This window comes from Lagopus muta, chromosome 17, assembly GCF_023343835.1.
Source record: "Lagopus muta isolate bLagMut1 chromosome 17, bLagMut1 primary, whole genome shotgun sequence".
Lineage (NCBI taxonomy): Eukaryota > Metazoa > Chordata > Aves > Galliformes > Phasianidae > Lagopus > Lagopus muta.
The window spans coordinates 10,322,595-10,347,984 of NC_064449.1; the positions used below are offsets into that span (position 1 = coordinate 10,322,595).

Genomic DNA, 25,390 nt, shown 5'->3' on the forward strand with positions numbered 1-25,390 from the left:
AAGTCATTAAAGAAACATATGGGAGCAATGCTTAAAATGACTATTAAAAGTACACAGCATAAGAACTTAGTAGAGTGCTTTTTAAGTAATTAGGAGACCAAATATGCAACTTCCAGCTAAAAACTTAAAGTGTATTTGCCATAAAAACACATACCCACTCAGAGTTGATATATTCAGGGCAACTGCAAAAGCTGGTACAGCTCACCAGGACATCCACCGACCCTTACATCCATGAACTCTGCAGCCTCCTTAACTTTCTACTCCAAAAGTCCTGACTTTGACCCAAGAGTTTGAGGGGGGTCCCTCACGCACCCCTCCAACAAACCTCTGCAGCTACCACTTTCCCTGCATCTTTGGCTTCAGGGCAGTGCTTCGGTGCAGTTTCCCTCCCCAGCAAGCAGGCACTTCGGGCAATTTTCCCAGCCTACAGCACCCTCCCAGGAGAGCTGGTCACCACGGGACCAGCACCGCGCTCCCCCCCAGCCCTCCGTACCATTTAGCTGGTTGTAGACCACTTCCTCCAGGTGGTCCAGGCGCTGCAGGATGGACTCCCTGTCAGCCAGGCTGCCCACCTTGGCTCCTCGGCTCCTGACACGGCGGTCCGCGCTCCGGACAATCTGCACCAGCTCCTGGGAACGATCCTGGATCCTGCAGTAGACGGAGAAGAGGATGATCCCCACGAAGACCAAGATGTTGACCGTCAACAAAGTTTTGATTTTCCGTGCCACCGCCATGGGAGCCGCGGGCGCTGGGGGCACATCAAGGCGCGGCGGCCTCGCGGCCACCCGGCGCCGGGGCGCGGCGGGGCGCGGATGCGAGCGGAGCTGTCCTTCAGCACCACCGCGCCGCTCCCCGCCCGCCGGCGCCCGCCTTCGCCCCGCGGGGCCCGCGCGGCGTTGGGCTGGGCGGCATCGGGGGCGCCGCGGAGCCGTTGCTGGCTGCCCGCTGCCGAGCCGCCGCCTCCTCTCCTCTCCTCTCTTCTTCTCTCCTCTCCTCCGCCGGCGGCTCCCGCTCGCCCGCCCTCGCTCTCCGCCGCCCCAAACGCAGAGCGCCGGTGCGGAGTGACGTGCTCCGGGGGATCTCATCTACATGCACACGGTGGAGCCGCCGTGCCGTGACCGCGCCGCCCCGCCTCGCCCGCTGCTCCCCTGTCGCTGGCTTTCGGCGCGATGGATGGGTGAGTGAGCCACGGGCGTTGCGTGGTTTTCTCCACCAGTGGCCATTTTCTCTCTGCTGTCCACCTAGAGGGCCCGTATCCTACCCAAGCAACACTGCAGGCAGCTCTGGGAAAGTACAGGACCAAGTCTTCTCTTGCCTATGGCTGCACCCCCGGAGTTTAGACAATGACCCACCTGTCTCGTGGCTGGATATGAATCGAATCAAGCTGACATGCTTCCAGCAAGAGGGAGAGCTGCAAATGCTCTCAGCTCCATGGGTTTCCCAGCAGCCTAAGTGCAACCTTGGCTTGTGATTCTACCTGGAAGTGAAGTGTCTGGGATGGCTTCCATATGCAAAAGAAGTTCTTGCCAAGCATATACAACTGGAGAGAAGCAGCCTAGGCCCTGATCAGTAAACACACACACAACGACTATGAAGAACTATCCAGATCACTTAGCCAGCGACCTGTGGACACAAGGTAGTTGAGCCCTTTCAGACTGGCAGTTTCTGCATTAATGCTCACAATGGTTCTCTTTGTACCCCATCCCACTCAGAGTTTCTGCAGGAACGTTTCTCACCAGTAGTTACGTTTCTACAGAGGTCTATAAAGGATGGTTACTTTCTACCGTTCTGTACTCTTCGATACACTGAAGTATCAATATGTAAATCCAAGGCGAGATGTCGTTTCCCCTGTAGCCATACTGAAACTCACAGTCAGCTCAGCAGAAGTAGCTCTGAATCTGCAATTTTCTACTGTTTTGATAATTTTAGTACTATTGCTATCACAAGCCTGCCATAGCATTACACTTTGCTGGAAAACACCAATTTGAATGCTTACTGAACTAACGCTGGAGTGCAGCTTGTTAGGTACCTCCACAGCATTTAATATATTATAGCAACACCTGCTGGTCTTGATATAGTTAAGAAACTGTTAGCTCAGTTTTAGATTATAAACTCCAAGTTGCCCAGAAGAATTCAGTTTGGATTCTGACTCATCTGCTTGTAGTTTATCCCCAAAGCTGAAAACCACTTTCCACTATCACAAAGAGTTTACCAGTTGATGTTTACTTTCACATCACTGCAGTTTTAAATGGGCTCTTTCAAAGACAGGATTTTATTTGTGATGTGATTTGGGTCAAAATTTTCTTCCACTAAGCAAATGTTTTTAAATGGTCACTTAAAATAGCCTACACATATACAGAGGTACATGTGAGCATACTTACATGGCTGCAACCTTACCTAACACCATTCAAATAATTGCTGGCTCTTATAGATCTCTGTTCAGTCAAGGAGCTGAAAGCAATTTACAAACAACGTACTATTAGAGCTGACTGAAGGATGGCAGTACTGTTTTGGAAAACTTTCAAGCTCAGAAAACATGTTTTCTTATTGCACTGGAACAAAGCCAGAAAGCTTTGAAATATTCTCACAGAGATAGCAGTGAGTTGAAACCATTGTTACCTGCTCATAAGGGTCAGGTTCCTATTTTTTCTGAGAAAGGCCTGTGTTGCTAGAAGAAAAATCAGTATATGCAACTTCTAGGTTTCAATGAAAAGACTTTTGTTGAAAACATACTAATCAACTCTGATTGCTGACCCATCCTACAAATGGGAAACATGGAAAGGCACTGGTAATTTGCCCCAGATCAATGCAACAAGCCAGAGGCAAATCTGGGATCCCATTCCAAATTGCAAATCCAGCTCGCTCTCTCTCTCTCTACCAGGCTATTATTCTCACTCATTGATTTTTACTCCTACTCGTCTCCATAAGGCTCATGTTTTCACTCATCCCAACCAAGATGAATAGGAAGCTTCTAGAAAGAAACACCAAGATCCTATGTATTTGAATGGCAGTCAATACTTGATCACACTCTGCTTTCACTGTCCTCAGTCAAAATAAGCATCTGGATGAAGAACAGCTGATGGATGTGAAGTCGCCACAGGTGAAGATTCTAAAACAAAACATTGTAAAAAAGATACCTGACAGAGGCTTCTCCCCTCATGTAGTAAAGATGGTCTGCTGCCTTGGGGCATTCCTCAGCTGTTACTGGACTGTCAAGTAGTTAAAGCTAATAATCAATGATAACAGGAGAAAAACCACCACCACCACCTTGCTCTTGTCTGTCCCTCTCTGAAACTCTGCTTGCTCTTCCAGAATGCTGATCTTGCTTCTGTTGACCCTTGATTACTGCAGTACAAGCCAGCTGGGCATGGAGATCTTTGTATAGAGGGAAACAATTGCTCTGCATTTACAGTCCTGCTGTGCTTAGCTACTGAGGTGAGAGACAGTAAATTTCACTTTAAATTATAAAGAACTAAAAGATTTTGAAAAGAACCTTTAGCAAAGCACCAGTCCTGCAGCCATAGTCTTACCTGAAGGCCCAGAATAGAACTAGCAATGGCAATACAACTCAACTTGACCCCAAGTTCATTTAGAGCTAGGGAAGATCTTAACCTCCACAGGTACAGATTTCAATTCTTCCCCAAAAGCGGGCTGAAAAAGTCATTTCAGATAACCACATCAGACTCTCCTGCAAAGTACCTTATGTAGAGCAGAAGCTTTGGAATTACTATGCCTTCTGGTGTTCAGTTCCAGGTGAGGAGGATACATACTCAGATACTCAGTTATGGAATTTCCATTATTTTACGAGATGTTTTCTGTAGAATTTGATTTTTAGAGTCTGCAGAAGGTGATCAATGAAAGACATTACTTTTGGGTAGAAGTAAGATGAGGAGATGGTGATTGAATATCAGCTTAAAAGTTTCTGAACTTTAATAAAGCTTAGACTCAAGACAATAAAATATTAAAGTGGATAACCATGAAATCATTCCCAATCACTTCTCCAAAAGGACACAATGAGACTGATTTACCACATCTAAAGAGAAATACCTTTCTGATCATTCTACTGCACGTTGTGAGACTTCTGCAAGAATGAATAATATGAAGAGAGACTTTGATGTTGTAAGTGTTTGAATGCTAGCTTTAATGAGAAAAAAAGTAAAGAACAAAATATGATGCCAGTGATGATCTGTAACTACAGATTCCAGCTGTAGCTGTTCATGCACATTAGCATCAACTACAATTTTCCTAATGAAATCCCAAACGAATTTGCAAGCCAATCACCTAGAATTTTAATATAAGCTAATATTTTATGTCTTAAGTAGTTCTTATCTAGAAGAAAACAGTAATGAATACATCAGGAAACTAAAAAGTGTTAAATTACCCAGACATACAGAACTGAGGCCCTCATTCTGCTGCGAAGAGGTACTGCGGCAAGTGAAGAACTGCAGGAGTGTTTGTGCAATCTCCTTCTTGCGTAGTTCCAACAGATTTTGGAAGGAGAGATTTGAAAATTCATGTTTGCAAAATCAAATGCGATGGCTTAAAATCTCTGGGTATCTTTCAGAACTCCTACAGATGCAAATATTCTTTTACTTTTGGCAGTATTAGCCTCGACACCATTTCACTTAACTTACTACAGTGACACAGATGTTTCCTAAAAGGAATTTTGGGACCCTTCCTCCTAAAACTGCAGCAATTCCCACTTGCACGTGAGGCAATTCTTCAAATACAGTACAGACTGCTGGCTTCTAGCCTCTGCACTGCGATAAAATGCACAGCCCATGTACCATCACATAGGATTAAACTACAGATTTTACTTTGCAAAGATCATTAAAATGCAACATAATTGCAAGCAGATGCACTGCCTTCATGGACTTCATGCTTGTGATACTGCATTGATGACCACAGAACATGCAGATAAAATCCAACAATTATACAAACATGCATTAAAAAAATAAACAACAATAGATCTGTCATTGTAAAAGCAGAATATAAATAACTACCAAGACTAAATTAAAATATTGGGTCGGAAAGGACCTTAAAGATCACTGAGCTCCAACCACCATGGGCAGGGCTCACAGCACAGATCAGGCTGCCCAGGGCTCCATCCAACCTGACTTTGCTTCTCAGTAACAGTTCTCCTGCTGAATGTCACAGCTCTCCACTGGCACCAAAATAGCCAGTGGACTCAACAAAGGAGCAAACATAGCAGGAAGGACATTGCTCCCTGCCTGATCCGGCTGAGAAGTGAGAATAGTTAACTGCTGTAAGTTGAACTCAATAGAGTGCATTCATTTTGGCTATCACCATCATGGTCCCATTCCTGCCACGAGATGCAGGCTCTTGGACCTCTGCAGATCTTCACCCAGGCAGACCCTCATGTAGGAAAAGAACCTCATACAATATTCATTTACTTCCTTGTCTGTGCCTTCATGCACATTATTAAGAGATGCACAGCCCTCCAGCAAAATCTTTGCAACAAAATTAAGAAACACAGCCAGTCATTGTGTCAAAGTCATTGGAGATTGAAGATTCTAAGTGCAGCAGCACAGGGGTAAATTAGTATAGTTGCCATCTGACCCCAGAACTGCACCCAATGCTGGCTTTAAACAATAAAAATAATGAGATTTTTAGATTCCATTTATTTTACTACAACAACCGACAGCTCAAAAAAAGAAAACATGTTTTGGCAAATAAAGTTAACACTGACAATTTTAGCAAAGACTAGCTGATACAGTGGCTTGTCATTGGGCAAATTCTGAAGAATCTCTGCTGCCTCTGAGGTATCATGTTTTTCATAGGAACAATGCATGAGTAATAAAGAACATTTAGTTCAGTTGTTATCTGGCTTTGTCAGAGATGTTCAGCATATTTAAGAAGAAATCAAACCATTTCCAGCATTAAAGTCTTCAATGCATTTTTTAAAAAATACAGACTTAAAAAAAAAAATAGTAGATAAATGGTGAAATTCCACCCTGAGTGCTGTGCCACTGGGCACCCTTAGCAGACGGATGTATGACAGCCAAGTCAAACTCATCTAGTGGAACTGAGTTTTCAAATATTTCCAGTAAAGGACAATTTAAGGACAATTTAATTTAATTTAACAGCATTGGATGGGAGCTTTTTTTTTTTTTTTTTTTTTTTTTGGTTGCTGTTTTGTTTTTAAACACCCTTGAAAATAAACTAGACAGTAGAAACAGAACATTGAAGATTCTACAGGCCTATGGAAACGTTTAGAGAACTGTTGTGCTTTTCCCTATTCTAGACCACACAACTTCCCTGGTTTTCAGTTTCTCCATCTGAAAATCAGTGACAGCTTGCCATACACAGCTTAAAATCAACTGCAGCCCAAACCCAGTAAAACATGGAAAGCCAGCAGATTTGTTACAAGACATGAGAAGAGAAACGTGGTGTGGGGAGCTGCAAGCAGCAACATGTAGGCAGGACATGCACAGGCACTCAGAACCCCTTCAGCTGTAGATGCTGGGAAGAAAATCTCCATTATTCATTAATTCTATGGAGAACAGATAGATTAAGCATTTTTCCTCTTAATTAATCTTGCTTTGGGCTACGAAGTTGAAGAGCTTCATTTATTTATATATTTATGTATTTTAAGGAAAATGTGTTGCTCACCAAAAACGCTCCACAGTAAAATCACAGCCTCAAAGCCTCTGGCCAAGCGTTTCAGAGTGCATATGTCTTTAATCACTCCATTATGGCATATAATTGTAGGCACAGAACACTTACTGCTTTTTATACTAAACATAGGGAGATATTGTGTCTGGTTTTTTTTATATTCCCAAGTAAAGGCATTAACACCAGCCTTAAAGGACAGGCCACATTCCACCTGCATAAAGGAAGCATGAAATGGGAAGGATCAAGCCTGTAGTTTTCTTTATGCTATTTGTTATCGTACATTACACTCAACATGTGCCCAATTGTATCAGCTCAAAACATTTCATGACATTAAATCCTTTAAAGTCCATTGAGCTGCTTTCGATTTACACAAACCAGAGATGAGCACCAAGCAGTGCAGGCAGCCCAGCGCCAAGCAGGGTTTTTGTTGGTGCTGCTCACTCCCCTTCATCACTCAGGCACACAACCCCTGGGAGGACGCACCTTCATGAGCTTACAGGGACCTCCATCAGCTTAAAATAGAGGGGTTTCAGCTGCTGCTTAGCAGGGACGTGGCACTGAGCAAGCCCACTGCTTGCTAGCACGCTTTGTTCAATACAATTAGTATGGTACCTTGCCAGACTAAATACTAACTCAGGTGATACAGAAAGGTTATTCAACTTTTGACAGAAGGTTGGGGGAATTCTCTTGAAAACAGTAATTGTCTGTCAAATGAAATACTGCAATTTCTTGAACACAGGAAGGAAGAAACTACAGTATGAATTGGATTAGGTCAAGAGGAAACCAGAAGTGGGTAGGTTAATATAGAGGAACTTAATGAACTTACCACAAGGAGCCTTGGGCAGACTGGACAGAAAAAGGATAAAAATGAGCAAATAAAGCCCTCAGATTAATCTGATGTGTCTGCAGCTAAAGCAACTGAGGCTGTTTTCCTCCTTCTGAAGAACTTTGGTGGTCAGTAGGTGGATAGGGAATTTCTTTCTTGCAGCAAAGAAAGGCAAGGGAGGATTTAGCATGGATTGTTTTCCTGTGAGAGCCAAAGTGACAAAGTGTCACAGGGAGAATAAAATATCTCCAGAAGTGGTAACGTTTGCTGCCATAAGAAAACAGACTCTAAACTAAAATAGTTTTCCAAAGATCCAGAACCTGATATAAATTCAATATTATCATTGGCTAATTTGAGTTAATCGTCTGCCCAGAAACCAATCTGCAAGATTGCCTTCAGGAAATAATGTTTAGGAAGCCCACAGAATGGTCAAACTAAGGTTTCATTTCAAACGCAATGATGCTAAGGTATCATTTCAAACACAAATGAGTTTTGGAACTCATTGGCAGTAGGAGCAAAAAATAACATTTACAGAAATGGGTCTTAGCAATCATTTTAAGTAGGCACAACTACTGATTACTATCAAATTCATTCTACTGATTAATTCTGTAGCCTGTATCTTACATCGCCCTTTTCCCCTGAGGCGTTTTCCCAAACGTTTTTGTTCTCAGTGCTCAAATGGAGCATTTATCTAGGATGGCTCCCTGCTCTTGGCTGGGAGAGGAACGTGCTTCCATCTGACACATAACACATTGGCAAGACAAATAATAATGGGCAGCAGTGATAAGAATAGCACATCTTTATAACATCCACTCTACGTATGATATAAATGAATGCATCAGACTACTCTTAAAATAGCCTAGTCTAAAATTAGTTAAGAGAGTACTGCCGTGTAACACTGTAATAGTACTGCAATTGGAAGAGTGGGACATAAAGACCTGATTTAGTGAGAAAAGCCCCTGCCTTGAAAGCATAAATTCATTGCCACTAATTGTGCATAGCATCAGTATGAATTCAAACAAGAAAACACAACAAGCAGTACTAAATCTGACTTTGCTCAGGTAAAGCCTTCATTCTAGAGAAAATCAGTATCAAATTAGTGAGCCTATGTTCTTTCACACCACCTATAAGATGTGTTATAAATGTTTTGTTTGTTTCTTGCAGTTCCCTTGCTCTTCCATATCAACTTCCTTTCTTTTTCATTTTTACTTTATTTAATATTACTGTTGATTATCGGATAAATCCCAAGCTTCACATCTTTTTTAAAATGCCTTCTGCCCTGCAGCAGAGGTATGGCAGCTTCCAGCAGCTCGGGGCAGAGCTCCCTGACAACAATCTCTGAGCACCATAAACTTTCCACGTCATCACACAAAAGTGTTGATGTGTTGCAGCCCTTCAAGCAAGGCAACCAAAAGGAATTCTTTCCTTTTTCAAATGTATTGAAAAGTTGAAAGAAGGATCACTGCGGCCACAGGACAAAATAGGAATTTTTCTCTTGCTATCTGTTCCTCTGATGACACACGTTGGGCATTAATTGGCACAGAACAGAAATGCCAGCTCTACTGGCATTCAGAATAAACCATCAAAATAATGAAGACAGTAGCATATTTGATATTTTCAAGCAGCACTGACAACAAACAGTTGAACTGGCTTCAAAAACCCGTGCAGATGTTGCAAAACACTGACCTCAGACATGCGGGCTCTTGTTCATCACCAGCAAAGATGCACAGCTAATTGTGATGACTATGTTGAAAAGCAGTGCTTTGTAGCTGAGAATTTTCTCTGTCAAATGGTGGTGTTGTGCTGTTTGTAGCTGTTGTCTGCAAATTAGTTTTCTTCTACATCTGCAGTCTCCCTCCCGAAGTTTTCCCTTTTTAAATTTAATAGGAGCCAGCACACTCCAAAATAACCCACTTTGACTTGGAGCCTCATGAAAAAGATGCTTAAAAATCAATACATCTCTAGTGAGGGACATGAAGCTGTGTACTTCAGGCAGGCCAGGAACTGACCCATTTTTATCAACTCATTTGAAAAATAACTTTGTTTGCAGGTGCTTCATTATTCAGTAATATTTCCCAAAAATGTGATTACTGAAAATATCTATTTCCCTAAAAGAAATGCATTGAAATGTTCAAAATATTAGAAGACTGGGACATAATGTTATACAAAAACAGGAATCCTTGACAAAAGAGTAATGCTTTGAAAAGATAAAGGGAAGATCAATACGTTCCATCTTTATAGACCCTCATCTTATATTCTCCTGTAGTCTCAAGTCAAAGCCTACTTTTGTCTGTAGTCTAACAAAGGGTATTGGTGTTAGGAAATGTACAGTAGCTATTTCTTTGTGCTCCCTGATAACTTGTCATTTATAATCAGTCTGAAATTCAAAACAGCTTTTTCTTTACCTGCCCAAACCCCTTTGTAGAGCATCTCACAACTGGCTGCAGCATGGTTCCTTGTTTTCCTGCACTGAAAAGGTTGTTTCCTTTGTTCGGTCGTTCCCAGTGTGGCCGTGTAAATGCACTGCCATCAATGGCCAGAGCAGAAAGCTGGAGGAACAATAAATCTGTTCAGCTGATGTAAGAGGTACTGCTGTAATACACGTACAGTAAACTTAAATATAAATTGCATATTGAACAGAAAAATATACCCAAAACTTCAGGTGAAGATGTGGGAAAACAGCCCCCGTTCACCAAAACTGCTGTTAGGTAAGTATTTACCTTAGCTGAAGATCTGGCATTCACTCCTGTACTGCACAACAGCCTCATTTCTTATAAAAATAAGGATTTGCGTTCAAAGAAGGGAGGACGCAAAGTAAGTTAACACAACCTTAATGAACACAGTCCCTCACTATGAGCCAAAGCTGCAGAAGGAAACTGCCCTTCAGAACACTGTGCTCAGTTCCACACGCTGGGACAAGCGGCTGAGGGAGGACAGATTTTCAATAGAGACCTCCTAATTCTGGGTCCTGACCTGCTGCCACCCAATGCAGACACCATGAAGTGAGACGTGCAGAAGATGCTGAACCCTCACAGCTCTTCCAGTGCAAAAGGAGGACTGGCACATCGGCGCAGAGGGCACGCTGTCTCACAGCAAGCAGCTGAAAGCTGAGGCACCCAAACACAAACGTCGTGCCTGGAGATTCAGCTTAGCAGCCTACTGTGTACTGCTCCTGAAAGTTAGGGAAGGGAAATGCAAAATAGCACTCTTTGGGGCAAGTGCAAACCACAGCTGCATAGCAATTCAAGAACAAAGCTGGTTATCTGTCTCAGAAGTACCTAGCCATGACAGCAATTGCTTGTATACAGACACTGCTTTCTTCCCTCTCCACCTAATTATCTGTATTTAAGATGTGTCTGCTTACAAGAAGTCATGCAAGATGGAAAAGGAAGTACAAAATCACTCACTTCTTTCACAATGACTTAAATTACCTTCTCTGGAAACACAGAGTCCCTGTGACATTAGTTGATGTCTTAGTCAAGAAAGCTTTATGGAGTCCTTCAGCAAGGTGCACTGTACTGCTGTTATTTCTGCCTGTAATCGTTGTAAGCCTTTCCTCTGCAGCTGAATAGCACTGATATTCAGCACTGTTTCAACTATTTCTGAAGTTTGTTTCTAAAGGAAAGAAGACACTGGTCATTTGATGCATGGAACCCATGCACTGGGTGCCATCCACGCTGCTCCTGCAGAGCATTTGCTCAAGAAAAAGGAATTCCCTTCAAAATTAGATTAATTTTTGCTTCATGTGTCAAGCTGAGGTTAACTAACAATTAGATCAATATATATTGGTCAGTTTGCAGCATTCTACAAACACTGCACAAAAAATGTGGGCAATTAAAGAGTGCAAATGATAAAAATGTCCTTTGTCTCCTAAAACAGCTGAATTTCTGGGAGTCCAGAATATCAAACAGCAGAAGGTCTTTCAATGAAAATAATGCAGAGAAATGTTATTTTCATTCCTAGGGAGAGTAAATCTGACTTTCAGACCAAACATGTGGTAATTTCAAATCTCTACTGAAGTTTCAATGCTTCTCAGAGTTTTTCCTTGACCATGTTACAAAAGAGAGGAGAGTAAGGAGGATGTGAAACACACAGAACTTCTTGGTTTGTTTGCAAACACCCAAACCCACAGTTGCAATAATTGGGATAGCCAGAAGCCTGAAAATCCACTTCTGTACTGGCTCTGATTACAAAATCTCAGCACTTTCCATTCCTACAGAAACCCATGAAAGTAGAAGGTGGATTTTTTTTAATCTGAAAGATCAGCCAATGCTTTCTCTTGCTTGCTTCCATTAATTCCAGCTAAGGAAAGCAGTGTGCTTACACCATCCAGAGGCAGGTAGTGAGCCTGGTACAGCACCTGAAGACTCAAACTGTTTCTTTAGCAGAGGCTGTAAATCAGCTAATTGCTTTATCCTGACATAATTACATTCACTATGTGCGTTAGAGCTGATCAAGAAGTAGCTGGCAGAATAACGGAGCAAATGATGTCCACAGCCAGCCTTTAACCTACAAGCACAAAAAAGCACCCTTGGAAACTCAGAAATCCACTAGATTAAAGCTTAAATTCTCGATAAGGAAGCAGATGAATACTTGGAAGAAATGCTAAAAAGACAAAATGCTTTTGCTGCAGACAGTAAAATGCTATGAGGAATGAAATCCATTTCTTCCAATACATTTTTTGTCCGGATGTTATTAGCACAGCATTCCTCTCATCATTTGTAAATGTCATTTAGAAATCCTTGTACAGCTGTTCTCTGCAGAGTAGATTGCAGAGTCCAGTCTTCCTTCTTTCAGCTTGTAGACCATGCTCTGTGTTTAATAAGGATGCTGAATATCGTGTTTTTTCCATTTCTGCTTCAGTGGCTATGACTTTTCCCACACTACAATGAAACACATTGCCCATCAACTCCAGTGCATTGCTGAGTGTCTGATATGGGAAAGGCAAAGGATCGCACTCTCAGCTGGAGAATTTGCACTTATTACCTTTCACCAAGGCACCACCTATTGTGGCTGGATTAGAAAAGTGAGCCGATCCCTCTGATACCCAGCAGTGCCCTCATGCACACAGATTTCTGGCTGCTCTGAGCCTCCTGACTACAAATGCAACTTCACAGCTTGCCAAGAACATTGCAAACAACAACAGTTATTTACATAGATGAGATTATCACCTCTGTTCAAACTCCCCTCAGAGGTGCTGAGGCAAACAGAAAGGGAAGGTTTGGGTTTGATGCTATGCCAAAAACTCTTCCTTGACCCAGAAGCTACCTGCAGACAGGCCTAAAATACATGCCACTGGTAGCCATTAAAGGCTGCCTGGACATGGCTCCTCTTCATTCCCACCTAAATAAAAACAACAAATGCTACCCCACCACAGCATCTGAACAGCAACCACTTGGAGATGGCGAATAAAGCTTGTGCAATGTAGACAGGACTCTGTGCTGCCTTCAACTGCTGTGTGCAAGCTATCTAGAAACCTAGAGCACAGTTTAAACACTAGATGAACTGTACCTCAGCCATTTATATGAGTTACACACAACATTTGTTGAACTGTGAAATTCCAACTGTTAAACATGCAGCGGTTGCATCTGAGAACTCTGAAATCAGAAAGAAGTCAAGAGCGATCGCATGACTTGGTGTACAAACTCCAGATCAAAAAAAAGCAGATGTTGGATGTTTATTTCTACTTGGAGCTTTACAGTGCACTTTCTCATAGATATTTCAGTAGATGACACCCAATTCTGAAATGCTGCTTGGAATTTCTAAGGAGGAAACAGAACTCTCCCTGTTGAATTAATTAATTTCCTCTAATTTACACTATGCATGTCCTTTGTCAGTGCTTGTGTTCAAAGAAAGGATGTCTTAAATAATGCCAGAGTCGCTTTAGATTTTGCAGTGTACTAACTGCTAGCTTAGTTTCCCATTCTTTAATGAATCTTTTGTTCTGTAACCACATCACACAAGGGCTATGAAAATACAATGGTGGAAAAAAGGAGAGAAGGAATTGAGTCCAGTGCAGAAATCAAACAGAAGCGAGCTCCTACCTCATTACTGTCAATCCAGAGCCAAAACAGCAGGAAATCTCCTATGAACTACCACTCATAACCTCCTCAAAACCCAACAATACAGTAGCACCTTCAGTATTGCTATCAGTATCATTTTTTCCAGAGGAAGCAGTTGGGGAGGCAGGTTGTTCTCAAATGCACCACGCTAACCGTGCATGTGACATTAGGATCTCTTCCCATGCTGCAGTGAGCACAGGTCCCAGCCAGCCGAATGGCTCTCATAGCATGCTCTGCATCTGGTGGAAATTCAAAGTAAATAAGACTGCAGCCCAACGCAGAGAAGTGTGCCACATTTGCCAAAATATTAATGTGTGCTATGTTCCACTGTTAACTGAAAACATTTCCTAATCTATTGCCTAATTCAAACAAACAAAATTAGTATAATTGGAGAGCTGTGTTTACGAATACAAAGCATAAAAAGAGGCAGCACATATTGTCTTGTTGTCATTCCTATCAGGCAGCAATGTTCAGTTCTGCTCCTTGCAGCCTGAGCCTACTTGTATAATGGATGGCAACATTTATCATAACAGCAGTGCAAAAGCATCAATTGCTTGATGAATTTATTTGTTCCTGCCCAGAAGTGAAGCTATGATTGGACCACTTTATAAACATCAAGCTGATGTAGACTCAGTTTGTCACTGTTGATTGTACTTAAAGGGGAAAAAAACAGGAAAAAAAAGAGACCATGATTGAGAGGCTGGAGATTGAGTGAAAAGACAAATCCTCCTGATTAGAAGAAAACAACCATTATTTTACTTATAAAAAAAACGTAAACACGTTTAATACATCCCTGATCAACAGCTGCAGTAGTAACTACTTTCTCTGGAAGTTTTTTTTCCTTACAAAACCAAATCCTGGAGGTAGAAAGCTGTAAAGAAAGCATCAATCTCACAAACCAACATGACAAGGCCCCTGGGCTTAGCAAAGCCAAAACACAAACCACATCAAATTCCTATTTTGTGAACTGCTTGTCTTGCATAGAGAGATGCAGAGCCATATTCTCTTCACTCTGGCACTCTGCAGTCATTTAAATCTGTGCTATTCTTCCTGGGTAGATCTTGCACTTCTTGTGCACAGATGAAAGAAAATCCAATGGGAAATAGGTCCAACGTCTCTAAATTTGGTAGGTTTCCAGACTCACTCTAGCAAGTCTGAAAATCACTGCTGGAGATGGAAATGATCCACGGCACTCAGTCTGTACACAAAGTATAGTTGTTTTTCAAATATTACTATATTAAAAGGGAAAAACAAATCAAAACAAAAAAAAAAAACAAAACCAATCCCTTTTTGGTTCCTTCAACTTTCCTCTCAGAAGAGCAGAGTGCAACAGGGTCGGGAGGTATGAGTTTGGCATATTCAGTTATTTTTTGAAGCAGTCTCAATCCAGTTTAATCTCAGGGTGATTCACAGACTGAAAAACAACACAAATGCCATTATGGGCTTCAGTGAGGTTAAGAGTTCATCCTTAATGAGATATTAAAGCCCCTAACTTACTAGATAGCACAATACCATAAGCTAGACTCTAAGAAACCGAAGCATAGTCACCCTAATACAAACAAGTACTTAACTTCATAGTTAAGGCCCTTCAGAGGCTCTGAAGAAATGCTGAGCACCTAATATGTGCTACAGAGCTATTTGTTTAGCCAGTAGTTTTAGGAAGGGGTGACAAAAACCACAGAGGAAGGAACCAAATCCATCCTAGTGTACATCCAGACAAAGGAAATCAGCTTTATGTAACCTTAATAAAGAACAAAATTTGAGATGTGACACTGAAGAGCAACTTCTTAGGCTCTCAATTCCTTCAGTTTAGACTAAGCTATGACTCAGGATGCTCTCACATACATGTTTCACGCAGTCAGATGCTCACAGACAGCCCAAGGCTGAAGATGCATCAAGTCTGCAACACTTCCCAGCCCTGCCAAGAACCCCCCAGTCCTGAGGCATGCAGTAACTGACAATACACACCCCATGCCAAACTGGGTGACAGCGGCAAGAACTGCTTGTGGCACTGATTCTCAGCTGTGCCAGGGGATGAATGGGGTAAAGGATGGTCTTGTGCGTGAGACTCCTACTTTCAAGGCAGTGGAAAGAGTGACTTAATGTTCCTTTAAACAGTATAAAATATTAAAATAGAGGTTTCTTTGTAGAATGGGGCAATTAGCATTTCCTACTACCTCATGAAATGCATTTTAGAGATTTTATTAGGCTCAGCAGCCGAATTGACACCTCTGACTGGCTTTCAGTCAAAGCCCTGGTGGTGCCACGTGACTCATGTTTCAGCTGTGAGCTCCTGAACAAGCAAGGGCACTTTCCTTCCTTGTCAGTGAGTGAGTGAACAACTTGGGGCACATTTCTTCCTGCTCTTTCAAATTCATACTCAGAGGTATATATATATATATATTGCAATTGGTAAGGCTTACGGGCACACTGTGGTTCATCCCAAGAAACACAGGGTGGTGAAGCCACCCTCCAGAGCGCAGGCAATCTAACAAGGTCAAATAGAACAGGTAGGACAGAGACCAACATGCTCAAAGTCACTGCAGTAACAGTAACACAGACAGGATAAGGTCACCAGCAGAATTAAGTGGGATTTCTAAAGCACATACTGGCATCAAGAGCACAGAGGTCACCAAATTTCTTTGGTCCTTACACCCATTAATGTGTCAGGAGCTTCAGAAAATCCCTGCTGAAGCCTTCTCGATTCCTTTTCTAACTATGCTGCATCTATTTGCAGAGAGCCACATACAAAGCATTTTGTTACAGAAAGCTAGCAGTCTGTAAAGGTGAGCATCTGCAGAACCAGACTTGTTATGACCTAAAGACTGTTTTGAGTGGGCCTTGTTCTATGCAGCACTTCAAACTCATGGTCAGTGTCACACAAACAAAGAACAATAAGATAATCATAGTAATAAAATGCTGTTCTGCCTTATGTACTTGTGTCTAGAAAATTGCAGCAGACCTTGCTTCCAATAAAAATGCTAGGAAGCCTGAGACTAGGGCAGATGAGACATTCCCAGCACGAGGAAATGACCCACCAAATCCTGCTGCATCCAGTTTCTAACTTTACACAACTCCATGGAAAATTGGATGACAGCAGCAAGAACTGCTTGTGGCACAGTTTCCATGCTGCCAGTCTGCTGAGCACATGAATTAAGTGAGTCAACAACGATTAGTCCAACAGCTCAGGGAGAGGGATGGCTATTAATGCAAAATAAAAGCCACTGAAAGTAGGGGTAAGCAGTTTTTACCATCCTCATTGCTGTTCGATGAAAGGCACATCTGCACCTTTCTCAGTTATTAAAGATTATTTCAAATGCCAGCAGAAAGGCTTTTACAGCAAGATACATCCCAGCCTCTCTCTGTTATTCAGTTCTTCAGAGCACCAGGACGTGATACTTCCCCTTTAGCACAAGTCTCCCAGCCTAAAAATTGTTCCAAGCAGAAATCACTGCTTGTTGGGGAGTCCTTCATACTGAGGTTGTGTTCCCTGTGCCAGAGAGGTGAGGAGGAGGCAGGTTTTCTGCAGCTGTGGCTGGGACTTGCAAGAGAATTTAAAGTCTCTGGAAAATGCCTTGGTAGTCGAGCCAAGGTGGCCCCTGCTCACCTCTGCTAACGGGTGGCAGACCAAGCTTGGCTTTGCCAGGAATGCTCAGGTTGCAAAAATGCTTTGAATGGAGAAACTGAATACAGTAAGAGAGGACCACAGAACAGGCTTCAGTAGTTTCCATGTCTTCAGTTTCTCCAAACGCTGGGAAGGTGAAAGGGATCCTCCAGCAACTTTCAAACTGCAGGGGCTTTCAACTGAAAGGAGCAAATTTCTAACAAAGACAATTGCAAGTCTTTCAGTATAAGTAAGGCAAGCCTAGCTCCAAAAATAATCATAGCAGTGAGAACCTGACTTCTCTTATACTAAGAGCAACTTCACCATAGTCTCTGCTTTTCTTCCATTTTACAGTGACAGAAAGAAAAAAGCGATAGCCTTCCTGAGCAGCTACCACTCTTTTCACAGTGGATGATGGAAAGAGTTCTCTAGAGTTGACATCTTCGTGGCAGTCTGAGCAGTTCTTCAAGCAAGTGATCTTGAAGGGAGCCGAGAGGTACTGCCGGCCAGCTGGCTGGTCATGCACAGCACAAAGGCAATGGAGCCAGATGGCTGATATTAGGAAGAGCAGGAGAGATCAGCTTGATTGAACTCCCTGGGATCATTTACTGTCATTTCAGGAGAGGCGCGAGGGCACCAAAACGAGTGCTGCTCTGAGCAGTTCTGTGTGCTTACTCTTGCTCAGAAAATAAAATGACATTCACCACGGTTTGCAAAAACTCCTCAGTATCAAAGTAAATCCTTCATTACCATCTAAATACGCTTTTTAGAGATGCTTTATTGCAGCTTAATAGTTAAATATTACAAAACCACTCCACCAGTGTGCTGCAGAAGCCGAGATAACCGACAGGAATTCCTCTGCAAAATATTAATTACAGAAAAACCTCTCAGGTACATGCCATGGGCTCCAGCATATTGTGAGCGAGGCAGGAATGTGCAGCTCAGGCCAACATCAGGACCACGCAAGAGAGGCAGGAACAAGCCTCAGTCACATCTCCTTAATGGGACAAAAGCTACCATGGCACAGCTGCTTGCTCCTCTGCTGAGGAAGGAGCTTTCTTGGTAGAGCACAACTACTATTGAGCATATTACAGGGCAAAAAACAGTTTAGCTGTTATTTTTCATTGCCTTTACCTTCATTTTCCCTCTTTGACATTCCTTCTGAATGATCTCCTTTAATGCATTCCCTCGCTCCCAGATCAAAAAGATAACCAAGAATCACCCACCATCCAGTCTGAAGAGGCACAGGGGAGCACTGTTTAAGGAAATCAGCAGGACAAAGCAGTTGCACAGTCACTATGGAGCACTGGCTTGGGCACAGGATCTGGTCTGGCCACGACAGCACTCTTCCCCGTGGCAGACAAGCTCCTGCTTTTCTGGGGAGCTCCCCATCAGCTCCAGGCTGACGGAGCTGGACCACAGTCAGGAGCGACTTTAAAACCAGACTGAGGTTGCTGTGGACCAAATCTGCAGGTAATGCAAATGAGCACCAATGTCAAGGCAGATTTACATTGGCTAAGGAATTTGTTTTCTCCCCATCTTGTAAGCATAAAGCATTTTCTTTGTTCAGACTTACAGGGCTCTGTCCCCCAGTTCCTTCCAGAGCCAGGCCTGTCTCCTGAAGTCTCAGGAGGCCACAATCTCACTCAGGATGTTTGGTCTTTTAATTCAATTCCTTTAAACCAACAGTACTGACTACACTCCTTCCCCTTCCATTCTGATTACTAGACCAAATATGTTCTACATGAATTGCAAAATTGTATCAGCAAATCCATTTTCTTTTGCTTTTTTTTTCCCACTTTCCCAAACTGCAGGGCTTTGTTCCCTGCAGAACTCCCCGAAGAGGTGCCACAAAGCAAAGCAATCATGCAAAAAGATTTATGACAGTCATTTGTATACATGAGTATGCTCACAGACATTCAAGTTCCCTCTTCTGTCTCCTCATTTTATTTAGTGTGAAAGCGCAAGCTGTTCCCAAGTCACACTTATACATTTTTCATAAATCAGATATGTTGATATCATTTTAGAGATGGACATGAGGGTTTTTTTTGTGCATTTTCTTTTTTCAGGGTCCCAGTATATTTTGTGCATTGCCAGCAGCCTCCAGCCAGCATCACATTTAACGCAAAGCGACACTCACCTCGTGGTTAATCATGACCTGGGCTGAGCCTTTGCTCAGAGCCCCGTGTTGGGATTGGCACTAACTCAGCTGCCTGGGGTGGGAAGCACGACAGCCATAGATCCTGCAGATCTGCTTCACCCCTTACTCCACTGCTCCTCCTTGCAGCTGTTAGGCAGGTACAGCTGGCATGCATGCAACATGTTCATTATCCTCAAGTTTTTGTACTGTACCCATCATTCTCTCTGAAGAATAATGAAAACTACAAATGGTAAAATCTATGCTTTTGCCCTAAATAAGAAGGTAATACGCATACATCTCATCTCCAAGTCTCCTGCTGAAATAAGAAGAACTTACCCAAGACAGCTCCACTGGTTATAAACCTTTACAGTCATCTGCATATAAGCCCACTGCTTAGTTAGCACATGTCTGTGTTGAAGTCCCTTACTTTGTGCTCTGCAAGCTAAATAGAAAGACTCAAAATCAGGAAGGATGGGTCCAGGAATTCAAGGCTGCAGTGACTTAGGATGCAGTTTGGACTGCCCTGGAATGGAGGGTGGCTCATATTTGCACAGGTTCCCTGAGTGTCACAAACCAGGAGGACCCACTGTTATATAGACAGATCAATTTGCAGCACACAACATGAGTAAGAGTGGAAACAGCAGGCACTTTCCTTGCTCCACTTGGGAAATACTGCCTTCACTCTATTCATAGCAGCATATATAATACAAAGGCAACAGGAAGAATTGTCTGTGCTGTTTTGAATCCACTCTACACAGGTGTAAATGATCGCCTGAAGAGCACGGCAGGGGGGAATAAAATCACAGCACATCATTTGTCCTGAGTGTCTGGCCAGGAACTCATTTCATTATAGCATGAAATAGAAACAAAGAACCAGGCTAAATGGATTCCTGAGTTGAAAATCCACTCATTATGCAGCTGAACCCTTCCAAGTAGCTACCAGAAAATATTAATCACCCGTATTCCTAGGAAAATACCAGTGCAGCACATACAGTTAAAGGTTAGGGAAGGCTTCATCTTCACAGATGTGTTTCAGCCACCCAGCACTTAGCCCAGGCCCCACATCGCATGGCCTCCTCTTATGACTGCTCCTAGGAAGAGAAGGCTGGGCGGCCTTCAGCTGACATCAGCTGCAACAGTGCATTTTTCTGTGCTTCTGCATTGACAGACAGAATTTGAGCTAGCTAGAAATCCTTTTTTTCTGTCCTGTGGGAAAGTTGAACAAAGCTTTTTCTATTCCTCTCAAAAGTACATTTGCAAAACACTGACACAAAAGCCAAAGAAGGTGACAACAAAAGCTGAGTTAAAAGAATTTGGGCTTTTTCTCTTGAATAAGAGACAAAATACTGCTAGACAGACATGATACTTCCAGAAAACATTTCATTTAATTGAATCTAACTAGCTCTTCTGGTGATGATATTTACGCAGGTTGAAGTTTCATTCAGAAAAGCTTTGAAACCACAATGAAAGATGCCACCTTTATAAAAAAGTGGCATCAGAAAACGTTCTGTATTTTAGTAGTCCAGAGCAGCAAGAACAGCAACAGGAGGTGAAAGGAAGAGGCAACCAGTTCAACAAAACCAGCTGAGGATCCGGCCAGAGAGCTACGAACAAAAGTCTCTTCACCTTACAGACTGCACTGCTCAAAGTCTCACATGACAACATTACGTTGAAATCTCTGATGTGTTGAAGGGATAAAGATGAATATGACAAGAAGAGTAGAAAAACATCAATAAATGTATTTGAGAAAACAGTTTCTAACCAATGAAAATGAAATCTGGGTTTGGAGTTTTGTCTCCCAACATGGTCTGACCAGTGTAAAAGTCATGTGTGATGCTGTAAAGCTACTCAAAATGTGCCTGTCTTGAGATCTACGGCTGTTCGCTTGGCATAATTTTTCTAGACGGACATTACTGAGCCAGCTCTAAATGCTGGTTCAAACAATCTGGTAAATATAATGTGTAACATCCTAGTTAAAAACATTATTTTTTCTATCAGGAAAATTATTTTTAAAGATATCTGTGGCTGATATGACGGACATTAAGATGCTGGTAGCTCCCATCTGGGCCCCTGCCAGCAGCACACTAGGATATAATTAGATCTATTATTTTCCTTGCCACTTTACCTACTCTATCTCATTAAAATATTCTTCCATGTCCTGGTTGAGATGGTTTCATGACAGAACAGTAGATGCGCTACAGTTCCTTTCAGTCTCTCCCTGTGTTAACCATTTCTTGCTGTTAGAAAAAGATCTAGTCCAGTGCTTCCTATAAGTCCCAGTCACTTCACAGCAAACCTCAGCCTTTACAAGACTACGGTAACCTGCCAAAAACATTCAAGGGAATGCAGCTTTAGTTGGGAGGGTCTGCACTGAGACAGTGGCATTTCACTGGGTTTGGAGAGTACCTTACACAGAGAAACACCTATTGGTGCCCCAAGGTCCCCTGCTATAGAGGTGCTAAAATGCTTCTAAGGTTGGGGGCAAAACTGTGCTGGTGCATTTCACATCATTTCTGTAGGTACTGAGAGTTTTCTCACTTTAAGTTGCCTTGCAGAGGGAAGCAGATGCAGGCTGAGATACTCAGCCTTCAGACAAGGAGCTTTTGGAGGGAAAAAGCGATTTCATGATTAAGTTAAAAGCGAACAGAATAAATGGTGATACGTATTGAAATGCACAGCAGCTGGCCTCCAAGTTGATCGGCCCCTCTCAGCACTCTGCAGCTCCCTAGTGAGGCTTCAATTTGTCTCGAAGGAGTCTGCCTAAAGAAAATTGTGAATATACTATCAAAGTCATATCTTTTCCTTTTAAAGAAGGGATTCCATGTTTGGGCACAGCAGATGATCATGTCATATGCTCATGCACTACTCTATGTCCCAAAGGCCTGCAGAATGACTGGAAATCACAGAATCACAGAATCACAGAATCACCCGGGTTGGAAGGGACCCCAAGGATCATGGAGTTCCAACCCCCCTGCCTAGCAGGGCCACCAAACATACACATTCAGATCAGGTTGCCCAGGACCCCGTCCAACCTGGCCTTAAACACGTCCAAGGACGGGGCATCCACAACCTCCCTGGGCAGCCCGTTCCAGGGCCTAACCACTCTCCTAGTAAAGAACTTCCCCCTAACATCCAACCTAAATCTTCCCTCCTTCAACTTAAAACCATTTCCCCTAGTCCTGCTGTCGTCAGCCCTTTTGAAGAGTTTACTCCCCTCCTGGCTGTAGGTTCCCTTCAGGTATTGATAGGCTGCAATGAGGTCACCCCGCAGCCTTCTCTTCTCCAGGCTGAACAAGCCCAACTCCCTCAGCCTGTCCTCATAGGGGAGGTGCTCCAGCCCCCTGATCATCTTAGTCGCCCTCCTCTGGACCCTTTCCAAAATCTCAATGTCTTTCTTGTACTGAGGGCTCCACACCTGGACACAGTACTCCAGATGGGGCCTCACAAGAGCCGAGTAGAGAGGGACAATCACCTCCCTGGTCCTTGCTGGCCACCCCTCTCCTGATGGAGCCCAGGATCCCATTTGCCTTTCGAGCTGCCAGAGCGCACTGCTGGCTCATATTCAGTCTCTCGTCCATCAGGACCCCCAGGTCCTTCTCTGCCGAGCTGCTCTCAAGGACCACTCCTCCCAGCCTGTACAGGTGCCTGGGGTTCTTCCGGCCCAAATGCAAAACCCTGCACTTTGCCGTGTTGAACCTCATCAGGTTCACCCGAGCCCAGCCCTCCAGCCTGTCGAGGTCCCTCTGAATGGCATCCCTTCCTTCCACCGTATCAACCGCACCACTCAGCTTGGTGTCGTCAGCAAACTTGCTGAGGGTGCACTCAATTCCCTCATCGATGTCATTAATAAAGATGTTAAAGAGCACCGGTCCCAAGACAGACCCTTGGGGGACACCACTTGTTACCGGCCTCCACCTGGACACAGAGCCATTGACCACCACCCTCTGTCTGCGGCCTTTCAACCAATTGCTTATCCATCGGGTTGTCCACCCATCAAATCCACTTCCCTCCAATTTGGAGATGAGGATGTGGTGGGGGACCATGTCAAATCAAATCAAATCAATTTCTCTTTACAATGCTCTCACTCTCTGATACTCATCTAGAGTCTGCAGGCTAGACTGTGAGTGCTTGGAGAAACCTGGCAGGAGTTTTTTCCATAAGAAATTCCTCAAAAACAAAAAAAATCCAACCTTACTGAGAAGGTGTAGACGTGAAATCCACAGGCAGGTTTGGTGGGTTGTGGTTGCTTTGCATTGCTTGGGGGCAAATATTCCCACAAGTGAGAGCTGAGAGGAAACTGGACAATGGGGGTAGAACAGAAAAGAGAAGAAGAGTGTAAGGAATAGAACTGGGAAAATCCGATCTCAGCTCCTTCACAGAGGACATTTGGTTTTTCATACACGCTTTTCAATCACTTCATAAACCTCAAAGAAAAGAATTTAAAATCTCAGACTCGTTTGGGAGTCAGAAAGCTGCCCTGCTCAGATGGCAGCAGCCTTCCCTAGGATGCTGATCTCAGGAGGGCGACGTTTCCCCTTCCTCACAACTCAGTACAGAGCAAACCAAAACTATTGGCTCAGGTAGAAAACGTGGGGAAATTCTATTTTAGTCAGCCAAGATCAATGAGCAGACTTCTGACTGGTGAAAGGAGGCAAGAATCAGCAAAGCAAAGGACTTTTACTGGAACTTTATAACGTTGATTTCCATCTGCCATCCAGAGTCTTCAGTCAGAGAATGAAATATATTCAGACATTATAACCACCTAGCCTTACTCTGACATTGGAACTTAACATGCCTCCTCTTGTTAATATCATCCAGCAACAGCTGCACTGTATTACCTGTCAAAAATTATTAATCCAATTCTGTTTTCATGTATATTTATCATTTCACTGCCAAGCACAGTCAAATGATTCTATAAGACATATTGATTTCCTGGATGAATTAAACGAAAAGTATCTGCCAGAAGTTATATGGACAGTGATTTTCAGATACTTTTGGTTTTTGTTCTTTTGTTCACAATGACTTGCACATAACATTCAGGGATGAGAGATGAACTAGTCACTAGGGGTGAGCCAGGGGTGGTTTGTTTCTTTTTATACGTTATACGTCTACGTTATAGAGCCAAATATCTTTCCTCATATACTGGTTCAACATAATTTCAGGACAGATCCTTGTGCAAAATACTACTTCAGCTGCTCATGTGAGTGATTCCTAGGATAAGAAATGACTTGGTCCACATGCAGAAAGTCATTCCATGCTCCTGCCTTAAGGCCACATTGTGAGATCTAATACGTAGCAAATAACTGCCTGGTTACCACTCCATTCAATGGAAAGCTTCCATCAACTTCTTCCAAGATGGAATTGAGTTTTGCATTCTATTTAAACAATTCTCCAGTTAGAAAACATTGCCCAGGTCATGCAGTGGGACAGACTACACTCTGCCTTCCACAACTGGGTCCCTATGCAGCAAGAGATGCAATACACCTCCCTCCAGATAATGAATATTCACCATTACATCTGGTACCCCCACAGACAATTCAATACTAAGCAGAAGCCAAGAACAGCCTGTGAAAGGGCAACTGAAGATAGCAGTCGTTGAACTTAGGAAACCGGAGGAGAAAGGACACTTCTCAAACATCCCCTTTCTTCAACTTCTTCAAATGAAATTATAATCAAGTTCATCATGCCCAAAGAAAAAATTAAAGTCTGCAGGGATTTCAAAAGTGACAAAAGAGAAGTTAATATGAAGAGAAAGCCCCCTTCACTCCAGAGCAGGTGTCAATCACCTGGAGATCACAGACAGTCCTTCTCAATGACATTCAAGAGACTGCTGAAGAAAAATAATTTTCCCCAAAACTTTCTCTTCCCAATTCTCTTTGAATGTTGAATAACATCCCTTCAAAGCTGCTCATCTCTCCTCCGGCCCATCTCCAAGGGCATCCTGTAGATGTCCCAGATGCGTGAAAATGCATTACAAAGAAGTGCAGCTCCTGCATGGGAGCAGAGCTGAGTGTTGAGGCAGAGCATATCTGATCCATCTCTATTTGATAATGCCAGTGAGAACACCCAAATGACCCTACACAGTTGTTCATCTCTCAAGCTCACTGCCTCCTCCCATTCCC

General features: G+C 43.0%; 1 protein-coding gene across 9 annotated transcripts in view; it reads right to left on the reverse strand.

The window, feature by feature from the left end:
* Nucleotides 1-25,390, reverse strand: part of GALNT9 (polypeptide N-acetylgalactosaminyltransferase 9) — a 189,019-nt gene that overhangs the window by 119,609 nt on the left and 44,020 nt on the right. For 3 of the 9 annotated variants that reach the window (XM_048964547.1, XM_048964549.1, XM_048964550.1), the window contains one exon: nucleotides 494-648. The exons of 1 other annotated variant lie outside the window; for it this stretch is intronic. In XM_048964547.1, coding sequence (XP_048820504.1) covers nucleotides 494-648 — 155 coding nt within the window. Of the gene's footprint in view, nucleotides 1-493; nucleotides 769-9,867; nucleotides 10,012-25,390 lie in introns of those variants that run through there. 5 more of the 9 variants (XM_048964555.1, XM_048964553.1, XM_048964552.1 and 2 more) reach the window with 3 other exon arrangements.